This window comes from Bufo bufo, chromosome 3 (assembly GCF_905171765.1).
Source record: "Bufo bufo chromosome 3, aBufBuf1.1, whole genome shotgun sequence".
Classification (NCBI taxonomy): Eukaryota; Metazoa; Chordata; class Amphibia; order Anura; family Bufonidae; genus Bufo; species Bufo bufo.
In genome coordinates, this window is record NC_053391.1 from 191,081,676 (window position 1) to 191,095,657 (window position 13,982).

General features: G+C 45.3%; 1 protein-coding gene across 1 annotated transcript in view; it reads left to right on the plus strand.

The window, feature by feature from the left end:
- LOC120994947 (adenosine receptor A1-like) overlaps positions 1-13,982 on the plus strand; it is a 163,135-nt gene that overhangs the window by 17,506 nt on the left and 131,647 nt on the right. Inside the window, exon 2 of the mRNA XM_040423857.1 lies at positions 9,953-10,324. Within this exon, the coding sequence (XP_040279791.1) occupies positions 9,990-10,324 (335 nt within the window). The 5' untranslated portion in view covers positions 9,953-9,989. The remainder of the gene's footprint in view (positions 1-9,952; positions 10,325-13,982) is intronic.

Here is a 13,982-nt window from a genome sequence, read left to right on the forward strand (position 1 = left end):
ACAGCACTATACAGGGGCCCATTTCTGTAGAGCAGTGGTAGAACCTTCCTCAGCTGAGGGCCTCAGTGGTAGAATACATTTTGTGTTGTTTATTACCTAACACTCTTGGCGTTGTTTTGGATCCTAGAAGTAACATACAGTATACCTGTATATATTATTATTTTGTATGAAAACACTTAAGTAGGGTATTGTCCATCTCTCGTGGGCCTCCTTCACACACTTTAAACCACATTCTGACCCAAACTTAACAATAACACACTGAGACCAGTTCGGATTTTAATGGGCACAGCAGCCGTTTATTAATAAATATATAACATAAATAAACATAACTACAATTGTTTATTCCCTGACGAGGGAGGTCCTCGAAGCCCCAAAACTTCGTTATCACGACTCCCCAAACTGGCCCATCCATCTTGCCTCCAGCCGTAAAAAAACAGCTCTGAGACCAACTGACAGATGCCTTTTACACAAGCCAACTGTCCAACCATGGGAGTCCAGCCCCACCATTGAGGCCCTCCCATTCTCCCGAAGTATCCATACCACCAACTTCGAGGACCTCCCACCGCCAACGACGCGCAATCTGACAACCTCCCTCAGGCTTGCGTGTTCCTCCACAACCTAAGAGCCCTCTCGATCCCACCTTGTAGTCCCAGCGACCACAAATCAATCCCTTCCACCCTCCAAAAAGCCCCAACACCCGGTTCCAGCTCCTCATGCCACACTGCCACCGCCCCCCTTCCTAGCCATGAATTTCCCCAAAATCCTGTTAACCTTAATCCTTGACTTGTTAAGGCGTTCCACTGACCTCGCCCCACGCCACACCTGACGAGGCACAATGTCAGACCAAACCGTTACCATGGCCGGGAACAGTGACCACAAGCGCAACAAATCGAATTTCACATCCCTGATCAGCTCTCTAACTGGCTTAACCCCTAAGTCATTCCCCCCCCCACATGTAACACCAATATGTCCGGGGGGCTACCCAACCAGGCGGACCGGTGAACTTCCCTCATAACCCCTTCCCACAACATACCTCTCACCCCAATCCACCGCAACTTCCCTATCGAGCCCTAATTGTCTTCCCTCAGGGCGAACGTCCGTCCTCAGCGCCCCCAAAACACAAAGGAGTGTCCGAGTATCCAGACCAACGCGGGCCTAGCACCTGAAAAATATAACAAAGAAAAAACACAAGATCACATCATTCAACATGCCTAATTCTTACAACAAACCCACCCAAACATAAGACCTAAACCTCACTGATTCCCATCTCCCAATCTTTTTTATCACTTCATCACTCATGCCTCAGTGGCAGCTCCTATCCTGAATGAGTGCCCAGTAAAATCTTCCGCTGCAATACCCAGCTCGCGCAGACAGCTCTTAAACACCGCCACAAACTGGTATCGTGATAGATGAGACCCGTCCTCATGCCTCAACAAAGGACCCGCCGCCGCCACACCACTCACGCCATACTCCCGCAAGCACCACACTGGACACAGGGCGCAGCCCGGAACTTCAAACAACCGTACATAATTACCTTTTCCCTCTCTATCCGTTTTTGACCTGCGGATCTTGATGACAAACCTGTCTCCGGATAGCACGACGTCCTCCTTCAATAACCCACCGCCGACGGCCCGCACGCTATCACATACCAACTCCCCCAACCGAAACGCCCCAAAGAACGCTAGGGAAAAAGCAACCTTGAACAGCCTCACTTCCCAACATGAGCGACAAACCAACTCCACTCGCATACCTAACTTTAACAACAATTCAGATGAAACTGGCCTCCTCCTGTCCTCCGTCCGCTTCCTGCGCCTCCAGCCCCTCAACACCTGTCTCACTAAAAAAGTTTTGATTGCATCCAGCAAACCCCTTAGTTTGAAACCGTAAGCAACCCCCGCAATCCACCTATTTATTTTCGCCACAGACCAGCCCCGCTCCTTAACATGCCCCAGGAACAATAACAGAGGTGTATCTCCCTCGTTCACATGCACACCCAAATCCTCACACCACCACTGCCACTCGCTCCACGCTTTACCGTAAGCCACCCACGTCCTGGCACTCATTGAGTCCTGCCGCAACCTTCCTATGGTACCTCCAACAGTTCCCACATGGACTCCGGGCACTCCAACCCCTCGCCGTCTGCTCCCGGCACCAACTGCCGAAACCGTTCCCACTGCGTACGAGAAAGGGCATCCGCAATACCGTTAGACACTCCCGACACATGTACCGCCACAACCCAAGCATTCAGCGACAAACAAACCAAAACTAAATGCTGCAACAAACTAACTACGGGCGGCGACGCCGCCGTCAGGTTATTAATGGCCTGGACCACCCCCAAATTATCACAATGGAATCTGACTTTTTTATCCCTAAAACAATCCCCCCCCACCCACAACACTATTGCTAGCACAATTGGGAAAAGCTCTAATAGCGCCAGGTTCCTTACCCATCCCCTCTCTACCCATGAAACCGGCCAACTACCCGCACACCATTGCCCATGACAATACACCCCAAAACCCGATCTCCCAGCCGCGTCTGAAAACAATTCAAAATCAAAATTATCCACCGCCTCCCCCGAAACCAAAGTCCTCCCATTAAAATGCTGTAAAAATTCTGCCCAAACTGCCAGATCCCCTTTCAGTTCTTTACCCAACCTAACAAAGTGGTGCGCGGCCGTAATACCCGCCGTAGCCCCCGCCAAACGCCGACAAAAAATTCTCCCCATTGGCATAATCCTACATGCGAAATTGAGCTTGCCCAACAAGGATTGCAAATCCTTCAATCTGATCTTCGTTGCCCTTCTCGCCTGCTCCACCACCATCCGCAAATCTTGCACCTTCTCAGGCAACCGACATTCCATCCTTTCCGTGTTAATAACGATACCCAGGAAACTCAATTCCGTAGTAGGACCTACAGTTTTTTCCTCTGCTATTGGCACCCCAAACCCCCCAAAAACTGATTCTAACGTGCTCAGTAACAATGAACAAACCCTAGACCCTGCCGGGCCCAAACAAAGAAAATCATCCAAGTAATGAATAATGGATGAGCAACCCGAAACGTCCATAACAACCCACTCCAAAAATGAACTAAATGCTTCAAAATATGCACACGACACCGAACACCCCATCGGTAAGCATCTGTCTACGAAGTACCCCCCATCCCAGTAGCACCCCAGCAAATGCAAACTGTCCGGATTAACGGGTAGGAGATGGAACGACGACTCGATGTCCGTCTTTGCTAACAACGCCCCCACCCCCAACTTCCGTACCCAATCTACAGCCGCATCAAATGAATTGTACGCCACCGAACAGAGTTCCGGATCGATACCCTCATTGACCGACGCACCCTTCGGGTAGGATAAATGGTGAATGAGCCAAAATTTATTCGGCTCCTTCTTAGGTACAATCCCCAAAGGCGATACCCTCAAATCGGCCAGAGGCAGCTCCGAAAAGGGGCCGCCCATGCGCCCCAAGGCAACCTCCCTGGCCAACTTGTCAGACACCACCTCCGGATGCTCGACCGCCGAGCGCAGATTCTTTCTTCGCATAACAACCGGCAATGGCGCCGAGGGAATAGAAAAACCCTTAGTAAACCCGTCCCTCAAAAATTCGGCCACCCCTTTATTGGGGTATCTACTTAAGTAGGGCTCCATCTTTTCCACCCACATCGGAGTCCGACCTTTTTCCAGCTGCCTCCCCTCCTCTTTGCCTGTTCCCTCTGAAACATCTGCTGGCTCCATGATTACCGTCGCACACTGAACACTCGTGCTTAAATCTACACTTTGCCCCAAATCTACAATTCCCTTCATTAAAGAGGAAGCGGAGCCCTTTCGCTGAGGCCAGCGAGAATGCCGACTGCCCTGAACCCCCCGACTCATTCCGAAAGGACTGCCCTGCCCGTACCAGTGCCATTACCCGCATCCATAACCCAATATCTTTATGATCCCATCTTATGCTACTTCGCACCGCCATCCTCTGCCGGAACTGCTCATTGTAACGCAGCCAGCCCGTCCCCCCGTATACCCGAAAGGCCTCACCGATCGCATCCATGTAACAAAAAAGACGAACAGCACTCCGGCTTCTTTTCCCCAATCACACTGGCCAAAATCGCGAAAGCCTGGAGCCAATTGGAAAATGTACGCGGGATCAATCGACACTTCCGTTTCTCCTCCTCTTCCTTCTTCCCGTCATCCTTTTTTCCCTTATCTAAATTAAACCTCTCCAGAGGGAGCAGGGAAAATATTTCTACGTATTCTCCCCTCCAAATCCTTTCTCGCATCTCTTGCTTCAAATGTGCCCCCAGCGGTGCCTCAAAACAGACGTATATCTCAACCTGCGCTCCATCGTCTACTGTTTGTCTGTCCCCCTCCCCCCCTGCCAGCATCTGCACGGACAGTCGCACACTCTGCTTGCCGCATCACCATGTTCCCTACCACCCCCGGTCCCCCACGCCTGCACCGGGAAAACACCTGCCACCACAAACCCTGACATCCACCCCACTAAACTCAGAAAAAGTTGTCCCAAGCCCTTACCCAGGTCCCTTTGTGAGCCACCAATACCCCTTGGGCAACCTGACCATGTATTAAGTGCTCCCCAATTAACCTCACCTGGCTGCCGGAGGGCTGTGAACCCCGCAGCCGAAGTTCCTGCCTCCTGATGGTCTTCTTGCGCACCCCCATCTTCATCTCTTCTCTCCAGGGACTCCTCACTCGTCACCGCAGACATCCCAGCATCCCTGTGGGCGGGGCTTCTGCCATGCTGGATGCTCGTCTCTTGCGGCCTGTGCGCCTCCACTGTCTCCCTGCGCACAGCCGCGACTGACACCGTACCGCTCCCACACCGAGCGGCCTCCCCCGGACTGGGGGCACCCGCCGATCCTGGTCCCGAGCCCTCGTCTCGCCATGCTGAAGACGGGGGAGGGATCCGCCGCCCGAACCTGGGCCCTGCCGTGCAAATGGATTCCTCCCGCGCCGGGAGGCACTGGCCACAGGCACCCTGCCAGCCCTGGGGGTCACTTCTGGACTATGGAGCGCCGGCGGGCGCACCCGCCGTGGCCATCTCGTACGTGGCGGTGAGCTGGCTGTACTCACCGCCGCCCCCTGGAGCAAGGGTCCCCGAGCCTCCGCCGCTACCCGCAACTGCTGGATAAGGATCTCCACCGCCTGTATGATGTTAGTTTGGTCTTTCCAGATTTCTACTCTAAAATGGCGCCGATTGCCTCCCCTTCTTATAGCCTATTCTGTAAACCCACCCCTTCTTACTCTCCACCCCCCATATTTTTCAAAACTCTTAACCCTCACGCTGCCGTCCCCCTCCATCCAAACTGTCGTCCCAGCACGGCCTCACTGGACTTGATATTTACCATGCAACTTTCTCAAACTCCTCTAAACTAAATACCTTGCTAATTAAATCTCAACCAAGTACTCTAAAGGTTAAAGGAACAGTCTCAATTTTGAACGAAATGAATGAGCATTATTTTATTTAGTGTATCTATTATTTCTTATCTTCTTCAATTTGTTTCTGATGGAGTTGTCTTGGCTGATGGCACGTCTAAGGTCACCAATGCCATTAAGTGTGTAGGTTGTTAGACTGCAAGATGAAGAAGCTATCCTACCCGCAGTGCCGCCATAAGGCCAGTTGCACATGGTGCACATCACCTGCAGATTTCCCACAATGATTTTTCTGCGGCAAATCCACAGTAGAATATAGTACAGGTAATGTTAAATACAGGATATTCTCAAAAAATTAGCATATTGTGATAAAGTTCATTATTTTCTGTAATGTACTGATAAACATTAGACTTTCATATATTTTAGATTCATTACACACAACTGAAGTAGTTAAAGCCTTTTCTTGTATTAATATTGATGATTTTGGCATACAGCTCATGAAAACCCAAAATTCCTATCTCAAAAAATTTGCATATTTTATCCGACCAATAAAAGAAAAGTGTTTTTAATACAAAAAAAGTCAACCTTCAAATAATTAAGTTCAGTTATGCACTCAATACTTGGTCGGGAATCCTTTTGCAGAAATGACTGCTTCAATGCGGTGTGGCATGGAGGCAATCAGCCTGTGGCACTGCTGAGGTGTTATGGAGGCCCAGGATGCTTCGATAGCTGCCTTAAGCTCATCCAGAGTGTTGGGTCTTGCGTCTCTCAACTTTCTCTTCCCAATATCCCACAAATTCTCTATGGGGTTCAGGTCAGGAGAGTTGGCAGGCCAATTGAGCACAGTAATACCATGGTCAGTAAACCATTTACCAGTGGTTTTGGCACTGTGAGCAGGTGCCAGGTCGTGCTGAAAAATGAAATCTTCATCTCCATAAAGCTTTTCAGCAGATGGAAGCATGAAGTGCTCCAAAATCTCCTGATAGCTAGCTGCATTGACCCTGCCCTTGATAAAACACAGTGGACCAACACCAGCAGCTGACATGGCACCCCAGACCATCACTGACTGTGGGTACTTGACACTGGACTCCAGGCATTTTGGCATTTCCCTCTCCCCAGTCTTCCTCCAGACTCTGGCACCTTGAATTCCGAATGACATGCAAAATTTGCTTTCATCCGAAAAAAGTACTTTGGACCACTGAGCAACAGTCCAGTGCTGCTTCTCTGTAGCCCAGGTCAGGCGGTTCTGCCGCTGTTTCTGGTTCAAAAGTGGCTTGATCTGGGGAATGCGGCACCTGTAGCCCATTTCCTGCACACGCCTGTACACGGTGGCTCTGGATGTTTCTACTCCAGACTCAGTCCACTGCTTCCGCAGGTCCCCCAAGGTCTGATTGTTTGTTTATCTCTAATGCCCCATTTTCCTGCACTCCGTCAGTCACGTGACATTTTGTGCTGTTGGTTCCTTGTCCCAACGTTATCACATTGACATCTGATGCATGGACCCTGCCCTGTAGATGTAATGTGAGCAACGATGCTCTATCTTAGTGCATGGCTTTTCCAGCAGGGCTTCAGGCAGGCTTGGATCTGTGATCGAGCTGGGAAGGGAAGGAGAGCCAGAGACCTGATGCTACAGACACTCCTCGTGAGTCTTGTGCTGGGATATAAACACAAAGCAGGCGTTATAGATCCCAATTACACTGGAGAAGTTAAAATGCACTTCATCATCTGACTTCCATAATGCAGTCGGACTTCTTTAAAAATAGGAAAAGTTGCTTGTGTATATTCAGGAAAATACTAATCTACTATACAAACATACGGGCACATCACATTTACTAAAGACTGCCATCTCATACGCAAGTCTTAGTAAAAAGTCTGCTGGAGTGAGATTTGGCAACTAACATTGTAAGTCAGGACTGATCCGTTTGACTCCGCATCGTCAGGCGGACATCAAAACGCTGCAAGCAGCGTTTTGGTGTCCGCCTCCAGAGCGGAATGGAGGCTGAACGGAGGCAAACTGATGCATTCTGAACGGATCCTTATCTATTCAGAATGCATTGGGGCTGAACTGATCCATTTTGGGCCACTTGTGAGAGTCCTGAAACGCCAGTGTGAAAGTAGCCTTAAGAAGTGCACTTCTCCTAATTAATTAGTTGTATCTTCTGCTGTCCCTGAGCCGCGAATTGAAATTTATGCAAGCTATGAGCTGGTGTACATTTCACTTATAATTTACGCCAATTTTCTGTTGTAAATTATTGAAAGCTCTGCGTGCTTTTTAACAAATTGACAAGAGCAGCAAATAATGAAAAAAAATCACAAATGTTTGTGAAATATGCAATTTGTATAAAACAGAGTTTTCTATACCATAAAAATAATATTAAGTGTTTGTATATGTGCTCTAATATTCTGAAGAAAATACAATGTTGGGCTACATGCACACGAACGTTGTTTGTTTCTGTGTCCGTTAGTTTTGTTTTGTTTTTTTTCGTTTTTTTTTCGGATAGGATGCAGACCCATTTATTTCAATGGGTCCGCAAAAAATGCGGACAGCACACCGTGTGCTTTTCGCATCCGTATGTCCGTTCCGTACCCCCTTTTAAAAAATATAACCTGTCCTATTCTTGTCCGTTTTAGGCATTGTTACAATGGATCCGCAAAAAAAAACGGATGGTATATGGATGTCATCCGTTTTTTTTTTGCAGATCCTCAAATTGCGGACCGCAAAACGCATACGGCCGTGTGCATGTAGCCTTAATGGCAAATGAATTCATTGAGCTAACTTACACTCCAAAAAAAAATTTTTTTTCTTAGTGCCCTGAATTTTTGCCCTAGTCAGAAGTAGTCTATGTCTAGTAATAATATTTTATTCTAGCTTGTTAATTAAAAACGGGCAACATTTTTGTTCACCAATTAGTCAATATTCTTCCAATTTCCTGGATCAATATAAAAAAATAACTGTAGTACAATTTGAAACTTAAAGGGGTTGTCCACCTATTAATAAGTGATAGCTTACAATAACTCAGAATAGGCCATCACTAGCTTATCATCGGGGGTCTGACAACCTGCACCCCCACTCATCAGCTGTTTGGCAATAGTGCTGGAAGCAGACAGCTCTGGGAACTTTGTAGTGGACTGAGCTTGTCAGTGCAGTGCTGCTCCCATTGAAGTTGGACAACCCCGTAAACTTTTACTAATATCCATAAAAATACACGTTTGGGCAAAATAGTCAGCGTTTCATCCACGAAGGGTCAGTTTGCGTGTCTGTTTTGTGCCCGCTATGTATCATCCATAAGGCTAGGGAACTTATATTATGAGCTCCACTGGGGACAGCAAGCAATAATGATGTCTGTAAAGCGCTGCGGAATATATCAGCGTTAAATAAGTGAGTATAATAAATAATAAAAATGGATATATGTGCTGCCCATGGAGAACAAGAACAGCACACATCTGTGCTTCACTGACTTGTGAAAAAGGCGTAAGAAAACCTAATATGCCCTACTTGACAAGAAAAGCTGTCTCAATAAAGAGGGTGGTCCTACACTAGAACCTACCCCTATTGCACCCTAATCTTACGCCTTTGTTCCTTCCCATCACTGGGAAACACAAGGAGAGTTCAATATAATGCTCTCCAATTTCTCTACACTGCAAGCTGTTTCTTCTACTTCTTGAGAACCCACTTACTTTCCACTAAAAAAGTGCCCAGGAAAAATGGTCTGGACACCAGAAGTGATAACTATGCCCCTGCAGGGATCAATTTTAGCAAACTGTAACTGCCTCTTAGCCTTTTTTCTGTGTATTGAGATGTAACTTGCTCTTTGCCTTTTATATTGTGCATTGCTGTTGGTTTGGGATGCTGGGTTTGGCAAAAATGTCACCTTGCATTTAATATCATACTAAACTATCACACTTTGTCATATTATGTAGATGGTTTTACCACCATGACAAGTTTATGGATGACTCCTTGAACCCATTCTTTATCTCCAATGATGAATCCTTAAACGCCAAAGGAAGAAGTGTGTAAAAAGGTTAGGGTTAAATTGGGGTGTAATAGAGGCAGGTTCTGCCAGACTGCTCTGAGTCGAGAGTAGGAGTAGTAGAAGATATGGGTGGTTGCTACAGTCTCTACTAAACAGTTTCCTGACTACTATCCATATCGGGGATACTTTGGGTTTGACATTTTGTTTTATTCTAACTCAACCTTGAGCTTATGATTTTTATAATTTTTTTTTGTCTGAACAGTCTTTCATTTGGGTTCTGCACCCCATGGACTAGTATGTTTTTTGCTTGCATGTTGTTGGCTTTATTGAGGGTTTACCATGTTGCAGATTTTACATGATTTGGTGTAAATTTAGGAGGTGAAAACAAAAAATGGGGACCTACCTGTGATCTTAGATTAGCCCAAGATTACAATAAGACGCATTTGGAACAGTCATTGGAAAATAAAACTGCATTTTAACTGAATATATCTAGATTTTCAAATTATATTTTTTTTTCCCAGTTTTTTGTAAACTAAGAATGTCACAAGTGTGTTTATCATTTCTTTAATATTATATCTTCATTTTTCAGGTTCAGGATTAATGATCATTTTCTGCACTGAAACAGCATGGGCATCTCTGTCTCGCTAGCTGTCTACATTGTCATCGAAGTGCTGATTGCCCTCATTTCTGTGCTTGGAAATATACTGGTGATCTGGGCGGTGATTGTGAACCAAGCACTTCGAGACACCACTTTCTTCTTCATCGTGTCACTTGCTGTTGCTGATATTGCTGTAGGGGCGCTGGTCATCCCTTTAGCCATAATAATTAGTATTGGACTGGAGACGGAATTTTATAGCTGCCTGATGGTGGCTTGCATTATGCTAATCCTGACCCAGAGCTCCATACTTGCACTACTGGCCATTGCTGTGGACAGGTATCTTCGAGTAAAGATCCCAACAAGGTTAGTAATTGTAATAATAATATTACAGTAATTTGTTAGTTTGGTTTATATAACATATTTTTGCTTTCTAAGTAATGGTCTTATAACTGAATTTGGTAAAGGACCAGAAAAAAATAAAACTTTTTGAGCTGTACCATACATGAGATAACATACATACATACATACATACATACATGCTCAGCTGTGTTGTGGATGGGATGGGATGGGATGGGATGGGAGAGAAAGTCGCTTCCATACACATCTCCCACTCGCCTATCTACCCAAGAACAAAAGGATTAGCCATGCTGGGAAATGTAATATGCCAGAACCCTCTCTCCCTCAACATCTTCCATCAGGGTAAATCAGGTGGCCCTTATTTACAATAAATGAGCGTTCAACACTAGTAGCTTAACTAGAACTGACTCTACCCCACAGCTAGCGTTTGAATGCCCCCCCCAACAACTTCTTCACAACCCCCCACTCCTGTGGCTAGTCAAGATCGAGATTTCAGATGAGGCCCAGCAGCCATTCCATCCGTTTCCTATAATGTCATTGTACAATACTGTTGAGGAGGCCCTGACAACAAAATCTTTTAGACCTCCTCTAAAGGGGGCCCCTTGTGAGTTTGGGCCCCAAAGCAGTGCTTCCCTTATAGCTATGCCCCTGGTCAACACCTAATGCATATGACCCAATTAAATCTCATTGACTCTGTTCACACTGCACAGTTTGGTTTAGCCTATGATACTTTTTGTATTTTATACTTTCCCAGTGAGGAGGAGTTATTGCCTTAGTAGAGATGAGCAAAACCTTTTGCTTAATTTGCCAACTTGTATAGTTGCCAGTCCATAGATAACTTTTGCCAAGTATGACTCTCAAGCATGGCAGAATTGGTTCAACTAGTGCATCTTAATTGGACAGCAAACGGCTATCGTATTGTCAATTGTTCAGATAGTATTGTATCTGTAACATCTCATAAATGCTAATATCAATATAAACTTTTCAATGTATAGAGGTCTTTGTGCCATTGTTTTAATGATTGTCCAAAATATAGTTTTTTTTAATACTATGGGATATATTTAACATGCATGCACTCCTGAACCACTCCAGAAGACTAATATAGCACTCAAAGAGGTTTATGGCATCCTAAAGGTTTTTCTGTTGGATTCATATGAGGCAGGCAGTACTTTTGAGTGTTGTAGGGGGCACCATACTGGAGAACACAAAGTGGCCAACACTCCGTATGCAGACAGGAGCTGCAGAAACTCTACAGTATATCTGTGACTCTGCCTCAAGGGGTTATTCCAAATTTAACAGTATCCTCTATCCACAGGATAGAAGGTAAGAATTTGATCATGAGAACAGAGGTCCCATGCCCCCATATGAGTAAAGTGGCTGGTCTTGCATGTCTGTGGCTCCATTCATTCCCTATGAGACTGCCATAGCACAGGCTCGGCTATTTCCAAGAGTCCCATGGTAAATTAATTAATAGAGCAGCAGCAGCAAACTTGTGCAACTTACCTCTCTTCATATAGGCGCATGGGATCCCCATTCTTGTGATTTGGGGGAGGGGTTCCAGCAGTTGGACCCTCAACAATGGAATACTTATTTTGTGGATAGGGGATACGTTTATTACTTGGTACTACTTCTTTAATATAGTGGCAGAAGAACAAAGAAAAATGGAGCTCAAAGTACCAGATAATGTTCAATTTTATTGTATTATAACACGACATGATTAAAATTACAATTACATACATGTGATGCCAAGGGACAGGGTAGATGGGAGCAGGGAGAGGGAAAGAACGGCACCACCCTGGGAGAACACACTGGTCAAGAATGTATGAAGGTCAACATTTCGGCGCATTGGGGTAGCGCCATCCTGGGTTTTCTCACTCTTGGTCCTCTGTAGGTGAGTCTTGGCTGCTTGCAACCTCATTTCCATGGTCTTTCTTGACCTGGATGTTTTTACTACGTCTGGTTTTGATCCATTGTGGTATGCTGCTTTACATCCATTCTTTATTTTATAGCTCTTGCTTAAACACACCTTGTTTCATGCCCGTGTTTGTTTTCTGCAGCTGGTCCTTTACTCACCTTCTACTCTGTATATATTTTTGGTTCATGGGCTGGTCACTGTACCATGCACGTCCCATGACCTTCATACATTCTTGACCGGTGTGTTCTCCCAGGGTGGCGCCATTCTTTCCCTCTCCCTGCTCCCATCTACCCTGTCCCTTGGCATCACATGTATGTAATTGTAATTTTAATCATGTCGTGTTATAATACAATAAAATTGAATATTTATTATCTGGTACTTTTGAGCTCCATTTTTCTTTGTTCTTCTGCCATTGTACTCAGGAGCTTGTACAGAGTTATCTCTCAGGGGTGTCCTTTGTGATTACATTGGGTGGGCACTGCCCCCCCTTCCCTCTTGGCACACCCGGGGTCTTTTTTGTTTTCTTCTTTAATATAGTGGAGTCAATATGTCTGCCAGAAACTTCTTATGCATTTCACGGATGTGGAAAATTACTTACCGTCATGTGTCCCCTATTGCCGCCGTTAAATATCTTGTGACGTGCCACAATACTTCAGTTTCTGAAATGCACCTGCTTGAAGTCAGTCATGCCCCACAAGAGCAGAGCCATTGTTTTAATGATCTGGATCCTTAATAAATGTTTTTTGTCAGAAAATATATGGCATGCTTGGAATAATAATTGAATACACTTTAATTAGCCTGCTTGGCTTTAATAATCTAATAACTTTGATGTGATATAGCTGGATTGACATCCGTTCTAGAACTGTCATCCAGCGCAAGGCCAGTAAACATGGAATGAAATGCTTAACTATCATTTAATGTAATTAAGAAGATGATTGTGTTAAAATGAGTTTTGTGCAAGAGTCTATAACTGAATAGCCATGAGTTATTGTCTAAGCAGCACATTTCTGTCAAGACCTGAAGATCCCTAGGTCTGTCATTGCTACTCAGAGGTTAATAAGAAGGTAAGTCCATTGCTAAGTATATCAGTGTGAGCTGTAGACGATATTCAGATAAAAGAACAGCCCTGAGGCTGAGGATGGCCTTTTCCTCTGCTTCGCAGTTGGTGTCGCTCAGCATTTGTTCAAGGATTTGTGAATGTTTAATGTTCTTCTCCAATCTGTTTTAGTGAGACTAAAAATGTTGTATCCCTTGCTTCTGGACTACACCAAACTATATTCTAGAGACGGAATGATGTGTAAACCAGCATCAGGACACTAAAGTGATGTCCTTGGCCATGTTAATTATTCACATATCAGTGTTTTTTCTTGGGCAGTGGGTCGGTGGTGATACCATGGATGCATGCCTTATTTTGCCTATGATTACAGATCACACACATTACAGTGTATGGATCCATTTTTACGGACACAACACGGATGCCACCATGTTTGATCCATGATTTTCACGGACCATTGGTGTGAGATGCTGTGGAAATTAGCTTTCATCATACTAGTGTCCATGGAATATGGATGGGCAGAAAATGCACACATGGACCAAACACTGATTCTTCATTGACCTTTTCATAAATGAAACATTAACCATCTTGTCACCGATGTCATCAGTGACATGTAAAAGAGGCCTTACACTTCTTTTTTTTTTTCTTTTTCATGAAGAATTTAAATATGAAATATATATTTTTTTTATGTATAT